Source organism: Dendronephthya gigantea, unplaced genomic scaffold (assembly GCF_004324835.1).
Source record: "Dendronephthya gigantea isolate DGI-Jeju-01 unplaced genomic scaffold, DenGig_1.0 000035F, whole genome shotgun sequence".
In the NCBI taxonomy this organism is placed as follows: domain Eukaryota; kingdom Metazoa; phylum Cnidaria; class Anthozoa; order Malacalcyonacea; family Nephtheidae; genus Dendronephthya; species Dendronephthya gigantea.
Window position 1 is genome coordinate 990,987 of NW_021163045.1, and position 18,068 is coordinate 1,009,054.

Sequence of the window (18,068 nt, forward strand, 5' to 3'; positions counted from 1 at the left end):
TTTGTGCTGTTTTCAGTTTGGAAGTGGTTCCCTGTAGAAGTGATACGCATAAATAGATAAAAGCATACCCTAACCAACCCATATTCTGATTGCAAACATGATGCAATCCTGAATGGCCAAAAACTATTTATAAACTTCGTACAAGAATGTTTCTTTTTTACGTACTTTGGATTAATTGTAACTCTGTTTTCGAGTAAAATATTCAATGTTATAATCAAAACCGATAATATTTAGACGAAAAGGAATGCAAAGTGGCAAAAAAGCTATAAAAGAGTCTATAAAAAGGACTGTGGTCAGTAAAGTGGTAGTGGTGAGAATATTCGCAGAAGAAAAGCTGACGCTGGTGAATGAAATCAGTGAATGGTCGCCCGAACCGTCTGTAGGTTGACGCCCTTGTCGAAGTAACTATCCTGGCCCCTTTGTATGGTGTAACTGCGTGTAACAGATTGTAGAATTTCGTGTTGAACGAAAGAGTCCCTTCAAATTTCTGTTCAATAATCTGCTTGTCTGATGTCTAATGCGCGGGCACGACATGCGAAAAAACCCCGAAAAACTTCCTCAAAATGTATCAAGGCAAACATTCACTTTCGTCGTACTTTTTTAAAATGTACTAATTCAAATAGTTTTGAGCATTCTTTCTTAGACGACTAATATGTGCTGACATTTATATAAACAATCCTAAGGAGCGATTACTTTATAAGGTAAGAAAATCGTTTCACTTTTCTCTTTCAGAAATAAAAAGTCTTAAAACTGAAACGAGTGAGAGAACTAGGTCTAGTTTTTTTGACAACTCTTAATTCGTGCGAAAATAAACAATGAAAGGAACGAAAGATTGCCCATTTGCCCGTTGTTTAAAGTATGTTCCAAAGCGCACTTCCTTCTCTAAGGGTACTTAAAAAGGAACGCTTAAAAATGACTTTAATTGGATTTAATTACAGTTAAATTTGAAAGGAAATGTTTGAGTCTTCGCGAGGATTGGAGGCCATATTTGTCTACCCAGAATGCAGTGCTCCGGATCCTCCCCAATCGTCCTGGTCGCCATCTTGCTGTCTGGCTTCCGCCTGTGATAACCTCGAAGTTTCAACCTTTATATCTCACGAAAAACAACGCTATTTTCAATAAGAACACAGAGTTATAAGCCGACAGAATTCTTCAACCACTATGTCTATTCAGGGCAGGCTTCCTGCTTGTGTTATCGACAATGGAACTGGGTAAGTCAAATGCTCTTGTTCATTTTGCCAAGTTCCGGGGGTATAATGAACTCCCTAAAAGTTTATTTCTTGCTTTGCGTGCTTGCATAGCATGTTTTCCAGCTGTTTGTTGCGATATATAATATGTATTTCAAGTGCTGTAGCTTTTTCAACTGTAGTTTCTGCGTGTATTTTTGTATATAACACCTATAAACTTAGCGATTCTTGCAAAGGCCGAAACACCCCAAAGTCCAGACAACTAGTTTATGTTTACTGAATTTTTCTATTAACACGTTCCGTGTAGTCAATTTATTAATTAATATACCAAAACAACTAGATATATCTATTGCCATTGCAATAGCAGATAGTCCTGGAGAAAAAGTAATTTTGCTTTGTTTTCCTACAAAACATTTTAATTGCCTCAGGACTCAGATTTTATTGGCCGAACCCTTCTCAAAAACTCAATGTGTACACTTCAAGGTTTGACATATGAAAGTGAGCATAATATAAGTGATATTTCAAGCATATTTCTGTTCCCAAAACTTTTTCCAACTTTACGAAATACACTGAAAACATTGCTGCTGGCTGAAGACTATAATTAGCGGTGGCAAGGCATGGTCTTAATTTGGGGAAGGGGGCTACGAAATGACGTTAAAGTGCATGTGTGTTGATATGTGTGTTGATATAATATTGAAGATTAAAAAACACAACATGCCTCCATAATGTAGTATTCATGGTCCAAATTTGCCCTTGAGTAGATACATACCGCTTATATACAAATTAAAAGTGACTAAATTCCCCTTTAATTAGCAGCTAATTTGTGATAAAATGTCTTAATGAGATCATGAGCTGTTGCCAGGTAGATTATCTCCAATCCAAGGCTAATGTTCTAATTTGTTTCAAATACAAAATTTAGGTATACAAAAATGGGTTATGCTGGTAACACTGAACCACAGTTTATTATGCCATCAGGTAAGTTGTGAGATGCAATGGAATTTTGAATGTTTTTGAATGAACAGATTGAATAAACAGATTGAATAAACAGATTGAATACAAGAGCAAAATTCAATTTTTAGCCATAGCCATAAAGGAAACTGCCAAAATTGGTGACAAAAGTCAACGAAGAACAACAAAGGGTGTTGAAGATCTTGGTATGTGTGGAAAAAATTATTTTTGCTAAAGAAAAAAATTGGCTATTGTTTGAATTCATTTTCTTTCCAAGATGTACAGTTAAATTTTGATTTCATAAAAATCTATGAAGTTGAGGCGAATTTAATTGACATAAAAATAAATGTAATATCCTGTTAGAATCATAAGCTTTGACTAATGATGGAATTGAAATCCTGTTTATTGGGATTTCTTGCAACTTTATCATTTTATTAAACTGTATTTTTAAAGTGAAATTATTTTATTTTTGAGATGTATTAATAACTGCATGTTTAGCCTGATTTATTTCTTCCATATCTGTCTTTGCAAAGAGAGAGAACATAGAGTACATTGATAAAGTGTATCTCTACTTGGTTTAGATTTTTATATTGGAGATGAAGCAATTGAAAAGCCACAATACAGCACAAAGGTTTGTATACCCATTATTTAACTGTTGTCTATAAAGGTTTTCATGGCTGCTATCTTTGTGGTCAACTTCAAAGTCCCGCCTTTATTAATGTATGCATGTTCCTTGTGGGAACTTTGAAGTTGACCACAGGAATGGCCGCCATGAAAAACCTCTATTGCTTTTTACAAACATTTATGCTATACAAAATGCAATTCTGCGTAAGGTCTATGCGCATTGGTAATTTATTGGTTAAAATCTAGAAGTACTAATATATTGATTTAATATTGATTTTTATCTCAATAAATTTTGTATTTGTAGTGGCCAATTCGTCATGGCATCGTGGAAGATTGGGATCTGATGGTGTGTTATTCATTTTAAGTTTTTCACGAACTTTTACAACAAAACCTCAATTTCTTGATTCAAATATTCATCAAGTTTTTCAATTACCTATTTTTAGGAGAGATTTTGGGAACAGTGTATATTCAAGTATCTTCGTGCTGAACCAGAAGACCATTATTTCTTACTGGTAACTTTGGCTTTTCTACATTGTAATAAGTATACATATTTTGAGTTTATTGTTAAAATGTAAATCTTCTTTTATAGACTGAGCCACCTTTAAATACTCCTGAAAACAGAGAATACACTGCTGGTAATTAAAACCATGTTATAATAATGGAGAAGTTATCATAATGGTTTTATTTAGTTTACCTGTGACATGCTGTATACCCAGTGATGAGAATCTCATGTTTTTCCACTGTTACTATAGTAGTGACACCCAGGTCCAAAGTTTAGAGGCAGAAGAGTATTCACTACATCCTAACATTTCTATGTTTATGAGTCTGGAATAGTCTTCATGCCACAGGCTCAGTCAAATATAGTAAAGGCAGACTCATCTTTCTAAGGGTTATATTTTTCAGGGAAATCTGAATTCTGTTAGCGGGTGTAAAATTGTCTAGGGCCGGTATCCCCTGCACCTCTTGCACTCTTTCCTGATCGATTTTAATATATAATTGGGATATAACTTTTTTCAAGTGCATAAGGTTGTTTGTTTTTATTCCTTATAGAAATCATGTTTGAATCTTTCAATGTCCCTGGTTTATACATCGCAGTACAAGTAAGACCACTTTGTTTACCAGATTTGCATCTACATTATTCTCTGATATTTGCCAGGCAGCAGTCCCTTGTGGTATATAAACTAAGATCTACAGTTCAAATGTTACACTGGTTTCTAATCTTGTATATAACTTTGAGAGACCTGAAAAAAGTTGAACATTCAAAGTTTTAAAGCAAACACCAGTTGGTTAAAACTAAATCTTAACTAGTGTTAATCAAGCTTACAAGAACCAGCAAGGTTCCACCTAAAGACAAGGATTTTTTTTCGATATTTCGCACGACAGGCAGGGAAAGAAATTTGCCTTCATACAAATTTATTTCCGTTTTTGTTGTGCTATATTAAAATGCAGTTGTATCTACGGTTGTAATGTGCTGACAATCACATTATACAAATCAAACCGCTGCAACAGACATATTGAGTAAAGATTGAACCGTTAAAGAGTGTACATGGTTGATTGCATAATTTATGAGTGGTGGTAGTCATGTTGTTATTTAGTGTAATTCCTTTCATTTATCACCAAATCTAGGCTGTGCTTGCTTTGGCTGCATCCTGGACTTCCCGTCAAGTTGGTGAAAGAACTCTGACTGGTACCGTCATTGACTCTGGCGATGGTGTCACCCATGTGATACCAGTGGTAGGTTCAAAACTAATTTTTCAAGACTTTTTGTTTGGCAATACGCTTTAATATTAGTGTTTATTCTAATAATGAAGTTAAGATAAGGATTTGTCTCCAAAAAAAGTAAAATACATAGGGCTATGTTTCTCAAGAGTAAGAATAATTCTTAACAATTTTCACACTGGTTTAAACCATTTCTCTTGCATAGGCTGAGGGCTATGTCATTGGCAGCTGTATCAAGCATATTCCCATTGCTGGACGAGACATCACATACTTTGTACAACAGATCTTGAGAGAGCGAGAGATTGGAATCCCACCAGAACAGTCTCTGGATACAGCTAAGACTATAAAGGTACATACTACAGCTATATGTAGGAGCACCTGTTGATGGATGCGAACGAGTGGACCAGTTACGGATGTTCAAATGAGGGCACTTATGCATCCAAGCATTCAAAACTCTTCGCTCGTTTGCAATTGCTAAAAAAAGCCTTTACATGCGTTATGAAATGTGTTATAGCATGATCATGTTTCCTATTGCACAGCGGCAGAAGAATAATTGTGGAATCCTGTCCTATTATTCGCGTAAGCTTGTGCTACATGAAGTTTCAGTCGTATCCTACGGTTGGGAGTACCACGTTCCAGTATTACCAACAACACATGACTGAGACATTGCTGACTTACGCCTGTATTCAAAAAGCTCACTCATACTCATCGAGTGTGACATATAAATTTCGTTAATGCTGATCAATAAGAAAGTTCTCTCTGAATAGATGAAAAGATATAAGATAAATCACTGAAAATCAAGCCCCTGTTCGGCTGAAAATACCGCCATTGAAACGTTATGAGAAGATTAAGATCTCCCACTCAATGAGTTTGAGTGTGAGTGAGCTTTTAGAATACAGGCGTTAGTGTCTGATGTAGGTCCGACTAAAACCTTTATTGTACCCAGTCAGATACATTACAACGCTATTGCATTACTTCGTAGGAACGCTGGGGATACATCTGTCCTGATGTCGCCAAGGAATTTGCCAAATACGATGCAGACCCCGACAAGTGGATGAAGAAATTTGAGGGAATGAACTCTGTCAATAAACAGGTCAGTAATATGCATGCATAAGAGAAACACAATTTTTGATCGGATTTAAGTCTTGAAAATATACCATCTGAGTCCCTACTTAAGGGGAGTAAGATTATAGCAGTGCCCATAGCAAAGTTATGACTTTCATTGCGTACTTTTGTTATTTTAGAAATTCTCCGTCGATGTTGGTTATGAAAGATTTTTAGGACCAGAAATCTTTTTCCATCCAGAGGTGAGGTTCTAACGCAAAAGAGTGATCTATGGACCGGTTGTGTTGCTTGCTTTTACTGTGTGTAGTGGGGGAAAGCAGGTGTAGGATTGTGTCTGGTATAGGGTTAGCCCCCTAGATTCCCCCTGGATTTCACCACCATTGCCAATTAAATTGGAATTAGTATTCTGATTTTTCTAGTAGGTACTTGAATTTTGCGTTCGGGGTTGCGCCTCCATTTTCCCCTGTAGAGTTTAAGATTTGTCTAAACGAGAGTGCCCCTTCCCTCCCTCTCCCACCATAGAGAAATACTTCAAAATGCTGTGGATTGTTAAAATCACAGTATGAAGTTATTTATTCTGAATCTTTGTGGGGAGGTTTAAATCTTCCAACAGGGAGGGGGTACTCCCCTTCCCTTACTCCCCTAAGGAAAATACGATTAAATAATAGAAGTACCTGTTAAATAATGTCGTTGATTGTTATTCCATTAGTTCTCCAATCCTGATTTCACAACACCAATCTCAGAAATCGTGGACACCGTTATCCAAAACTGTCCAATCGATGTCAGAAGACCATTGTATAAGGTTGGTACTGTACTTTGTAGAGTGTTTCGGCATGCACTGCATGAGTACTTATATAGTGTTTATTTTGATCAAGCACAGCGGCAGAGGAATAATTGTGGATCTTTTGCCAATTATTCTCGTTTTGTTTGTGCTATATCAACTCCGAGTTGTATCCTACGGTTGGAAATAACATCTTCTGATATTGCCAACAACGCAGAACTCGAACATTACGTTATTTCTACGCTGTTCATGGATATTTCTATGGACAATCGCGGGTAGCACTATCGCGTTAGTGGGTTTTTCAATCGCCCTAAAATTGCCCGTGTTTGAGTACAATTTTAAGTGTGCGCGAAGGTTAGACAGTAGGTTTTGACCAGCTGTATTTGTTTTTCAAGAATATCGTGTTGTCTGGTGGTTCTACAATGTTCCGAGATTTTGGCCGTCGTCTCCAGCGCGATGTGAAGAGAGTTGTTGATTCTCGTCTCAAGTTAAGCGAGCAACTGAGTGGTGGACGTATAAAGGTAGGGATTATAAAGATTTCCCTTGCAACTCAATATACTATAGCTTACGATAGAATACAGTACTCTTATATTGGAATATCCGTACCTTACTCTAGAATGCGGTGTGTCTTACCATAGCATAGCCATGCCACATCATGGATACCTTACAATAGCTTACCATACCATACCATAGCATGGCTTAGCACACCAAAGAATAGCACATACCTTAACATATCAAATCTTAGTAATCTTATTATAGCGTACAGTACCATAGAATACAGTTTACTATACCATACCGCATCATATTATACCATGCCATACCATACCATACCATACCATCGCATAACTTGACAAACCATACCATACCAAAGTATATATACCATAACTTAGATAAACCTTACCATACCTTATCTTCGCTGTGTACCCTAAATTGTTGTACTAATTTTTTACTTCGTTTTAGCCTAAACCAGTGGATGTCCAAGTAATTACTCATCACATGCAGCGATATGCAGTCTGGTTTGGTGGTAGTATGCTTGCTTCGACTGTAAGTATTTGAAAACATTTTAACTCATCTGAAAGGTAGTTAGTGCAAACCTTTTAGCTTATAGTCGTTTTAATACATTAAAACAAGTATATTAATAGTCAAAAAGGAGTATAACCTTTATTCTGTTATTAACAAGTACACAACTTTTATTTTACAGCCTGAATTCTATTCTGTATGTCACACGAAAGCCCAATACGACGAAATCGGGCCAAGTATTTGCCGTCATAACCCCGTATTTGGCGTCATGAGTTAGAGCCAGAATGTTGTAAATGCCAGTTAATATGAATTCAACTTAGATACACATTGCTATATGATAAAATCCACCGCGAAATATTAATGTCAGACAGTTGTTCGTGCCACGTGATTAAAATTTGGTAATTAAAGACTATCTGGCCTGTACAGTACCACACAGAAGCAACCTACTTTATGGTTGTAACGTGTTCACCAAAAACGCGGTTACTTTTAGGTGGTGCTGTACTGTATTACTGTTGAAAAATTGGCAGTTTCAAAATAGTGTTTGTTCGTGTTTTTAAGGTCGTTTTTTTTAAAATTCGTTTTAAATCGATAGCAGCATAGAATTCGAAATTTGTACTAGCTGTTGTTTCAAGACGGCTAATGTAGCTTAGAACGATTTAATTTCAGTGATCAGCACTATTTATCATTATAACAACTGCCAGTCTTTCAACTGTAAATGTAATGTACGACACAGTACGATTAAAAGTGTTTTGTAATTGTTATGAAGATATTTTTGAAGTAAAGCCATTTATTACTTAATCTTTGTCTAGAATCCACAAATCTGATCCTTAATCTAATAATCCTTTATTGTTAGTGTTAGTGTAAGGCTAGGTTTACAATTAAGATTTTGATCAATTCAGATTGCTAATATCTCTAATATAGAAACCAGGAAATTTACTTAGCTTTGCTGCGATACTCGTCTTTTGATAGATGTAAACGAGCGAAGAGTTACGAGTGCTCTCATTTCTCTGATAAATAAGTGCCCATATTTGAACATCCGTAACTTATCCAATCGTTCACATCCATCTAAAAAAGAAAGGGTTATCTGATCTAGAATCTAAGCAAAAATTGTGAAAAGTGTAAAATAGTACTGGCCTTTACTGGCTATGAGAAGAACTCACCCCGTTTAACGTTCGTGTTCAAAGCGTTCGTTTTGTTTGGATCGTTTCGTTACGTGTCAACCGAAAAAGAACTGGGACGACAGTGGTCACGTGGTGTAATGGAGGTATTTTCAATTTCTTGCTAAAATGTGATTTCTTTTCACGTTTTTTCGTTGCGATTTTCCCCCTCTTAAGTTATGAAAGTCGTCGCGCTAGTGAGGTAAACATCTCTCCCTATCTTATGCTGGATTGTTCGGCCTATTTCTAGCTCTTAGATATGTTTTATTTCGTTTTTATAGCGGTGGGAAGGACAGTTGCTACAACATGATGCAATGTGTTGCTCATGGCCACGAAATAGTAGCGTTAGCTAACCTAAAACCGCCGCAAAATACAGGTGTGTTTATAGCGTAGAGGTTACACTTCCTTACGAAGTATGGTTTGCTTGAATAGTTCGATCACGTTATGTACATATCTCAGTGCACATCGTTTGATGTTACAATTGTTTTATTTGTTTACAACATGCACACACGTGTTTGTCCCTTTAAAGATGGTGACCCGTCGATCGTGTTTAAATAAACCTCAGCATGTGTTGCAATTTTCAATCTACCCATTTTGTGTCTAAATTTTTGAACTGCTCTAAGCTCACAAGCATTGCATGGTGTATGTCATATTCTCCATAACGAGCTTCAGGGGTTTAGGACTAATGGGAGCATTATAAGCAATGGGAGTATTGTGAATGGGGAAGTCTCTATTGAACTTGAGATTCTTGTTTTTCATTAAGTGGGGATATTGGAAATTTTTTTAGGTGCATGGTCAGGATCTCTTGGGAAGGACAAAAGATTGTGTATTAGTTCCTCAAAACTGGCTCCCCTGGATCAAAGTTTAGAGAAATTAAATAAAAGAATGCCTTTTTGTGACAGAACTTCATTGTTTTAATGCAATTTGTATTGCCAGATGAGATGGACAGCTACATGTATCAAACTGTTGGTCATGATGCAATAAAGCTTTACTCCAAGGCCATGGACTTGCCCTTGTTTCGACGTACAATTCAAGGAAGAGCTGTTGAACAGGGCAAAGATTACATCGTCAATAATGAAGATGAAGTTGAAGACTTGTATGAGCTGCTAAAAGAGGTTATGGTAAGTAATGGAGTATCTGTGCTTTGGAAAACTGACAAAGTTTGCCATCTGTAAATATTTCTTTAAAGTCAACTCAATTTGTCTGAAGATGAAGACTACCTTTTACACTTGCTATGTGAATGAACTGAAATGATCATTAATTGAATGTGCAAAAGTTCGCTTCACCAACTGTTTTTTTTTCCATATTGATTTTTTAGGCTGAAGTCCATATCGAGGGTGTTTCATCTGGTGCAATATTATCTAATTACCAAAAAGTCAGAGTTGAAAATGTGTAAGTTTCTTCAATCATGAAACTAAATCATAAAGCTCTCAATATATCAACACTGGAATTGCAAGTTTTGCTTCGGTTTGAGCACCTATGAGTTGCATTTTTTCTCAGTGGATAAATTGTAGTGTTGCAAACGCAACAAAGCCAGGGACTTTCTAAAGGGTTTTCTTTAGAATGCCTTTTGGTATCTTAAGATGTGTGATAGGAATTGTATGATTATAGTTTTCATTTTGAAAATAGCCCTCTGCATGTATGTATGATAGCTGCATGACAGTACTCATTCCCTAAAAGAAAATTTATAGAGTACTTGGTAGCAAAAGAAAGAAAATGCCAGCAATATTTAATGGGTTTTATTTTTGTAATTCAGGTGTTCACGTCTGGGTCTAATCTCTTTGGCCTATCTTTGGGAGAGAGATCAGAAAAAGCTTCTCAAAGAGATGATTGATTCACAAATTAATGCCATTATCATTAAAGTTGCCACAATGGGTAGGTGAAACATATTTTGGGTTGACTCTACTATCTTATGACCTCTATGAAGTCTAACAGAGACTGTTGTTTAAGAAAAGAGTACACACACCCCCTGTTCTGCCATCTATTTCTAATTCTGACACTTGGTTTTGCAGGTTTAGAGCCCAATAAACATCTTGGAAAAACCATATCTGAAATGCATTCTCACCTTCTTAAAATTGTAAGTCTGCTCAATCTGGACTTAAATATTTCACCTGGCATATTGTGAGACGTACATCTTGTTTTTTGTAAGTATTGACATTTGACATAAACTATTTTGTTTACAAATGATTTAAATTCTAGAATGAGAAGTTTGATTGCAACGTTTGTGGTGAGGGCGGGGAATATGAAACATTTACACTGGACTGTCCATTATTTAAGAAAAGAATTGTGATGTAAGTGAAGTGTCAAGCCAAGTTATAGCTAGTAGGATATTTGCTTTTCGATTTACTGTTTTAAATTTTTAAATTATTGGCTGAATGGTAAAAGACAAAGGTGTACAAACCTCACACAAATGCAACACATATGATTTTCTCCCTTGATATTTTTTAAGGATATAATAAAATACTTGTTGCACAGCAGTCGGTCACAAAAATGGTCATGACAGCATACATTTCAAGGATTTTGCAAGCTGTCTATATTGCAATAAACGTCCTAAACTCTTCTCAATAAAAGTCTTAAATTTTATTTCATTTCTCCAGCGATTCACAAGATGTAGTAATTCACTCTGATGATGCTTTCGCTCCAGTTGGTTATTTAAAGTTTAAAACGATGCACCTGGAAAACAAAACTTAATTCAGGTAGAATTAATTTACATTATGTCATCATAAGCAAGAAATAGTCTGGTTCTAGATCAGAGTCTCTGGTCCCAGATGATACTATACAGAGAACACATTGCAGATTGTTTAAAAATTATTGGGGCCAGTTGTTCAAAACCTGGTTAGCTTAACCCAAGGTTAACTTCGATTTTTTACTCCACTCAAATCCAACTTCGAACAATGGGCAATTAAGAACTTATCCAAACTAGCAGTGAAAGTGTGAAACCACATCCTTGTAACAAAATTACACTTAAAACTAAATCTTATCTATATGTACAAATCTAATGTGGTTGATTTTTTTTATCAAGGTTAAAATGACACTTGAAAGGATGATATTGTAGCCATATATGGTTGCAAATTGTTTGGTGAAGTCTCTGCCATGGTTCCCATGCAAGAAAGGGTGTAAATGAAAGTTTTGAAAGTGGAAGTGACTCTGTGCACTCAACTAAGTTAGTAAGACAGCCACGACAGAGTAAATGGAAAGTAAGTCTTTGTGTGTTTAAAATAAGTTTTAAGTAATGATACTTGTGCAAAATCGATGCTCTTTGTGCAGTTATACGATAAAGAATATAACTGGACTAATCATGTTCTCAAAACGAGGCTGTTAAACTGGTGTTGCCACAATTCGTCGCATGCGCAGGGGCCTGTCAAACCGAAAAACTACATAGTCATAGATTAGATTCAAAAAAACAATTCTTTGCGAAATTAAATTGGTTACGATAGCAGTGTTTGAAATGTTTAATACTATACATCAATATAATTTTGCGATTATGTTTAGTTCTAAGAACTATATAGTTCTGACATAAATTCGAAACAGAAAAATATAACTACTTCCAGAGACATTAAGAAACAAAATACTAACTAGCAGTACGGCAATGAATATTACGAAGCGCTCACGTCTTAAAAATTTGCCTTCTGACCTTTTGTAAGCTTGGACTTGGTATTTGTCGTAAAGGGCTCGGTGTCCCAGTGCGTAAAAAGCCTATTAAAGCAATAAAGGTGATTTTCAATGTTGAAATGTTCAAAAAAACCTGAAAAGGAATGACGTACAAGTAGTGGTATACCCTTGGAAAAAGACTTGTTTAAAACCACCTTTTTCGTATTTTAAGAAGCCTTAATAGTCCAAAATGTAAACAAGGCGTTTGTTCACATTACGACTGGGAATCATTTTTTAAAGACATTCAGGCGCGACTTCCCCTTGGCCCGTACACATAGCAGCTAATTTATATATGTAACGTTCAAAAAATACCTATATATAATATATACACTTGAACACCTCTCTCTCTCTCTATTGGTTTCTAACTGGGGCGGGTGCAACGATACATTTAGTTTCCTAAATGCAGTAAATACAAGCGAAAATTGCTACTAGGGTGCCCTGAAAACTCAGTGGCGTAAATATTAGGATAGGGGGGAAAGTTTTAAGGCTTCGCCTATATCCATGTACGATTTCTATCATACATCTCGGGATCATGTATTTCATTAGCAACCTTGGTTGCCCAGTTTTGGCTGAGTTAGCTCTCCCAAATCTACGCCACTGTTAAAACTATTTCCTATATGACATTGGGTATGGTTAATATGACTTGGTCAATAGTATTTGCATTGTTTTGTTCAGAAAGTCTCTCTCTCTTCAAAAATACCACCATTCTTGAAACACAGCCACGCGCTTAAATCTTCATCAAGTTCACTTTAAAAGACGGCGAAGTATAATGTCGACATATATCCTCTTTCGCTCAAGCGACGGCTTTCTCCGTCTCATTTTATACATCCACTGGGTCGTTGGATCTCAGATTGATCAGAGTCTTCTTCACTCGCAGAGCTGGAAGTCGGGCGGCATTGCATTCATACCAACATTCTTTCATAACCTTGCCAATCCCCTTCATGACCTGTGGCAATAGACAAAAATGTGTTGGTGTACATTATTATATGTTCATCTCAAGTCTAGTGCGATTTTCTTGGAAATTTTGGCCCACGATGGTGTAACAATTTACGCATGCAATAGACAGAAACACCGATACGATTATCCGCACGTATCTTACCGGATTTTGTTCCCATGTCTTCGGAGTCTCCGGTCGGAATTTCTCGACACAAACAGTCTCCTTCATTTCTTCAATGCTGGGATCAGACTGAACTTTCTCGTAGAACGGCAGCTGATACTCTTCGCTCGGGTTACCTGTGGAAATATACGCAACGGTCTAAAAATCACGCAACGTTCGATTCCGCGGAAGAAAATAAAGATCTTCTGAGATAGAATTGTGAAGATTATGACTGAGTTGTGATAGAGTTGTGAAGACAATGTGCTACAAACTTCACAATATATGAAAGGATAAACGATCATTTCCATACCTGAGAAGGCGCATCGCCTTGCAATCTCCCAAAGAACCAATCCCATGGCATAGATATCGATCTTTTTGAATTCGTGGAAAGTCTTTGGTTCTGTGTCGTCCAGAATTTCTGGCGCCATGTAACGTTTCGTTCCAACACGGCTGCCGGAAGGCAGGTCAAATGAGTCGCTGCCAGCATCGTAAAATACTGCAAGACCCAGGTCGGCAATACAGCACGAGCCTTTGAAAAACAATACACATTTGCTCGATTATGAAAGTTAGTCGGAAATATACTGAGTGAATGGGATGCGGTATGGAACATTGAGGACTTTTTCATTACAGTTGAAAATGGGTGTTTTAAAAGTGTAGTTACAAAATTAAAGAGAAAGACACAATTAGTGCGGAAAACGCTTAAAAATAATGAAAAGATAAAGAAGTTTCGTCATCACTCGATTATAACCTAGAGAACATCGATATATTTCAAAATCATGAAAAGATAAGTGAATATTTTGATGATTGGATCATAATTGGCATGATGGATCATGACTGAACGATATGGAAAACATTGATATAAAAATAATGAAAAGATAAAGGAGTTTCGTCATCACTCGATTATAACCTAGAGAACATCGATATATTTCAAAATCATGAAAAGATAATTGAATATTTTGATGATTGGATCATAAATGATTAACTGCCATGATGGCTGAACGATATGGAAAACATTGATATAAAAATAATGAAAAGACAAAGGAGTTTCGTCATCACTCGATTATAACCTAGAGAACATTGATATATTTCAAAATAATGAAAAGATAACTGAATATTTTGATGATTGGATCATAACTGGCATAATGGATCATGACTGAACGATATGGAAAACATTGATATAAAAATAATGAAAAGATAAAGGAATTTTATCATCACTGGGTTCACGACCTATAGAAGAGAACATCGATCTATTTCAAAACAATGAAAAGATAATTGAATATTTTGATGATTGGATATGACTGAAACAGACACAGGACAAGGATGTTTTTCGCATATTCTTAAATACTCAAATGTGCCATACAGAAGTTTTCCGTTACAAATGCAAGGAGTAGCTACGTACAGTAGCAGGAATTTACCGTCATTTTTCACCAAGATATTGCGGCTCTTCAAATCTCTGTGGGCGATGGCAGGTTTTCCTTTAGTTCCACGAACTTCCATGTGGAGATGAGTAAGTCCCGAGGCAACGGAAATCGCCATGTTCAGCATAGAGTTGACATTCAGTTCTTTCACGTTGGTAAGATAGTCGCAAAGCGAACCATTTTTGTGGTAATCAGTCACCAGCCACAGCTGAGTCCATGTACCGTTGTCCTTGTTGTCGGCAGCGATGAATCCTAGGAAAAAACGCGAGAAATCTTTAACTAGAGCATATATGAAGCAAAATTAATGAGGCAAAACAATCCAATAGTTAAATGAGCGAAGTTTAAAAAAAACGTGAATTAACCAACCTAGGATGTTTTCGTGTCTCAACATGACCGTCTGGTAAATTTCCGTCTCTCGTCGCCACGAGCATTCGTCTCGAGTGGAGAATATTTTCACGGCGACATCCTCGCCTCGCCATTTTCCACGATACACTTCGCCGTAGCGTCCTTTTCCGATGCAATCGTGCAAAACGACTTGTCTCGCAATTGTCCTTTGGATCAACAACGGAAGACCTGAACCGCTTCCTATGTAACCAAGTTAGATGAAAAACGTTATCGTAGGTAATGTTACTGTATATGCAACCTTTTCTATGTTTCTACATCACGAGGGATGGGCTTCAAATAACTTGGTATGGTATGGTATGGTATGGTATGCTATGGTATGGTATGCTATGGTATGCTATGGTACGGTATGAATTACGTGAAAAGCCTTGGGAATTTGCACTAAAAATTACAGAAGTGAATTTGGCATGATTTTAAATCTCAGGAATAAGAGTATTATAGTCTTAATAAGAGTATTAGGCAGGAAATCTCAAACCAACCTGAATATGTTTGATCATATTCGATAATTTCCTGGATAGATTCAGGCATTTTGTTCTCCCCAACTTCTAAATCACTTTCGATAAGATTTTTGTGAAGCATAGATAAACGTCTGTCTCTTAGGTAGATAAAAAGCATGACAGCAAGAGTAATCAGGCAGACTGGTGCAGAGATGCATATAGCGATGATCACAGTACGACCATAACCAATATATACCACCTTTGTCATCTGCTCAGCTGAAACGAAAAGGTTTATATTACAATAAATAAGGGCAAGACAAACTTCTCCTAAACTTGGAGGATACACCTTGGGAAATTTGTTTTGTATTGAGTGGGAACTTCATATCAAGGAAGTGTGTGCATTAGAGAGGAGTGTATTGAAAAAGGGTGTGCTAATTGGAGAGGCACTGGTATTGGAAGTGTGCCTTTTCATTAGAGAGTTGTTTATATGAAAGAAGATTCTTTATACAGTGTATGTATTAGAGAGGAGTGTTCCTATTACAGGGGTGTCTGTACAGTAGAGGTGTTCACATTAAACATGTGTCTATAATATATTAAAAAGGTGTTTATATAAGGGAGGTGTCTGTGTTAGTAAGATGTCTGTATTAGCAAGCTGTTTGTATTGGGGATCTGTGTGTAACAAAGAGGTGTCCATTTGAGTATTAGGTGGTTGCCTGTATTAGTAAGTGACCTTAAGAGAGGATTGTGTTGTATTGAGGTGTCAGAGGTATCAGAAAGGTATTACTGAGATGTTGGTAGTAAAAAATGCTATTAAAAACACAATATGCAAAAAACAACTTACTGGGGTGTACTTTAGTTGTAGGCTCTGTAAAAGTGAAGGTCAGGTTCAATTTGGCATTGCACATATCCTCATTACAGCATTTGCCAATAAAATGGGAACAGCATTACACATGAATAGGTGCGAATTATCATTGTCAACGCAACCAAGGTGGGGCTTATCCTTATTCCTATTCGTCAGGTACATATAACACGAAAGTTTCGTTTCACATTTGCCACTTTTTGTGAATGAGCTTTGACATACAAGTTTTTCACCCTTTGGCTTCATTATAGCTATAAATGCAGATAAAAAAAATTCATTGCAGGTAAAAAAAATTAAATTCATTAATTCTACAACTAGTAAAAACATGGCTCAGTTGACAGGAGCATAGCATAAAAGAATCAGGTGTGTATGCATTGGTAGTTGGTGAGTTAGCCCTTGTTGCTATGATAAATATCTGCTATTTTTAGTACTTTCAATTTTTCGTAAACAATTTGAAACAATTATAACAGCATACATCAACAGACCATTTGAATAATAAATCTAAAACCAGCTTTTGATTGATTTGCATCACCATATCAGATTTCTTAAATACCCCCATTCACAAGGGTTAACACAATATTTGCATTAGGGAATTCTGTCATATAAAAGGAGCTTTGACTTTGGCAAATATTTTCATTAATAATCTGAATCTCAACACTGGACTGAAGAGGGTTTGTGTAATCTGATGTTAGATAAGGATGAGAATTTTGAACACCCAGTTGCACCCATGTTTATAGCTTATATCTTAATAATATGCTTTCCAGAAAGTTCCTTACTTGGCATAGAGCAAGGTTTCCCTGATTATGACATAATTGGGGTTAGTGGATGTCAGAAATGAAATTCAATAGCCAAATTATCATATTTTCTGGAAGGGCGTGAAACACTGGGTCTATCATTAGCTTATCAACCAGATCATCAGCCCTATAGAAAACTGGGCATGCATGGTTTTTGGGATAAATGAATTTGAATGAAAATGCCCAGCTCAAATATCATTTCAATACCACAGGAAAAGCAAAAATAAAGACCTTTTTTGCAGATTAGCCTGGAGGCTAAAAACAATATTTACTATAGTGCTAAACTTTTATGTACAACAATTGAATACCATTGAGCAGACCTAAGCAGACCTATATCAATCACATGGCCACTTGTAGATTATAATCCTGATATATTTCCTGACCCCCATGTCATAATTCCCCGATGAACCTCATTTCCTATTCTCACAGTTTCCTTCAAAGAATTGTTTTCTTAGCCTGTAATACCTGTCCTAGATGAATACCAGCACTTCTGAAACCACAAACGCCCGTTTGAAAAAATTCACATATATTGATCAAATCTTTTTGAAAATATTCATTAGTGCATAAAACGTCCATCATTTTACCCAAGTTGTGATCTATCAAAGGCGCAGATCTAGTCAAAAGGTCCAAAGAACTGTACTTGGGAAAAACCGCAAAAACAAGAATCACACGATGGCTTTTGAGAGACCTCGACATACGGCAAACAAACAAAACATTTTTAGGATATTCAAATTACCAGAATTTGTTTAAATATCGTATGAACTAGTTCGATTTAAAAAAAGTACTTAATAATAACGACAATTGCAACACAATTTTAGTTCCACGGACATTATCGGCAAAATCATGAATACATATTAATGTCAAACAAATGTCCTCTTGTATTGTATCGGTCTGTTCAATCCTTGCCGTT

At 36.4% G+C, this 18,068-nt stretch overlaps 3 protein-coding genes across 4 annotated transcripts; 2 read left to right on the plus strand and 1 right to left on the minus strand.

Annotated features, from left to right (window-relative positions):
- Window positions 1–1,008: 1,008 nt before the first annotated feature.
- LOC114525722 (actin-related protein 3) lies at window positions 1,009–8,049 on the plus strand. The gene is made up of 16 exons (XM_028547140.1): window positions 1,009–1,211; window positions 2,107–2,162; window positions 2,267–2,341; window positions 2,717–2,766; window positions 3,064–3,105; window positions 3,203–3,271; window positions 3,349–3,394; window positions 3,810–3,859; window positions 4,386–4,493; window positions 4,684–4,827; window positions 5,461–5,571; window positions 5,723–5,785; window positions 6,253–6,345; window positions 6,720–6,845; window positions 7,285–7,368; window positions 7,526–8,049. Exons 1-16 carry the CDS (start codon window positions 1,162–1,164, stop codon window positions 7,619–7,621), a joined length of 1,263 nt encoding a protein of 420 aa, XP_028402941.1. The 5' UTR covers window positions 1,009–1,161; the 3' UTR covers window positions 7,622–8,049.
- Window positions 8,050–8,530: 481 nt separating this feature from the next.
- On the plus strand, window positions 8,531–11,860 carry LOC114525724 (diphthine--ammonia ligase-like). Of its 2 annotated transcripts, none has more exons than XM_028547142.1 (9): window positions 8,531–8,608; window positions 8,783–8,877; window positions 9,438–9,622; window positions 9,820–9,893; window positions 10,258–10,376; window positions 10,514–10,578; window positions 10,701–10,792; window positions 11,099–11,197; window positions 11,524–11,860. In XM_028547142.1, the coding sequence occupies exons 2-8, from the start codon at window positions 8,808–8,810 to the stop codon at window positions 11,190–11,192; spliced, it is 699 nt and encodes a 232-aa protein (XP_028402943.1). In that variant the 5' UTR covers window positions 8,531–8,608; window positions 8,783–8,807; the 3' UTR covers window positions 11,193–11,197; window positions 11,524–11,860. The 2 variants fall into 2 exon arrangements, with proteins under 2 accessions (XP_028402943.1, XP_028402942.1); XM_028547141.1 differs by having other exon boundaries at window positions 8,595–8,703.
- Window positions 11,861–12,280: 420 nt separating this feature from the next.
- On the minus strand, window positions 12,281–16,433 carry LOC114525739 (TGF-beta receptor type-1-like). The gene is made up of 7 exons (XM_028547159.1): window positions 16,347–16,433; window positions 15,548–15,781; window positions 15,033–15,251; window positions 14,664–14,918; window positions 13,559–13,777; window positions 13,252–13,385; window positions 12,281–13,098 (listed from the first exon to the last, which is right to left on the minus strand). Exons 1-7 carry the CDS (start codon window positions 16,408–16,410, stop codon window positions 12,973–12,975), a joined length of 1,251 nt encoding a protein of 416 aa, XP_028402960.1. The 5' UTR covers window positions 16,411–16,433; the 3' UTR covers window positions 12,281–12,972.
- Window positions 16,434–18,068: the final 1,635 nt, after the last annotated feature.

Coding starts and splice junctions, on each gene's coding strand:
- LOC114525722 (XM_028547140.1), top strand. CDS start 1,162: ATGTCTATTCAGGGCAGGCTTCCTGCTTGTGTTATCGACAATGGAACT. Junction 2,342..2,716: donor AAAGGGTGTTGAAGATCTTG/GTATGTGTGGAA, acceptor TACTTGGTTTAG/ATTTTTATATTGGAGATGAA. Junction 2,767..3,063: donor AGCCACAATACAGCACAAAG/GTTTGTATACCC, acceptor TTGTATTTGTAG/TGGCCAATTCGTCATGGCAT.
- LOC114525724 (XM_028547141.1), top strand. CDS start 8,681: ATGAAAGTCGTCGCGCTAGTGAG. Junction 8,878..9,437: donor AAAACCGCCGCAAAATACAG/GTGTGTTTATAG, acceptor TTGTATTGCCAG/ATGAGATGGACAGCTACATG. Junction 9,894..10,257: donor AAAGTCAGAGTTGAAAATGT/GTAAGTTTCTTC, acceptor TTTGTAATTCAG/GTGTTCACGTCTGGGTCTAA.
- LOC114525739 (XM_028547159.1), bottom strand. CDS start 16,410: ATGTGCAATGCCAAATTGAACCTGACCTTCACTTTTACAGAGCCTACA. Junction 15,252..15,547: donor ATATGATCAAACATATTCAG/GTTGGTTTGAGA, acceptor TTGGTTACATAG/GAAGCGGTTCAGGTCTTCCG. Junction 13,099..13,251: donor AGACATGGGAACAAAATCCG/GTAAGATACGTG, acceptor CTATTGCCACAG/GTCATGAAGGGGATTGGCAA.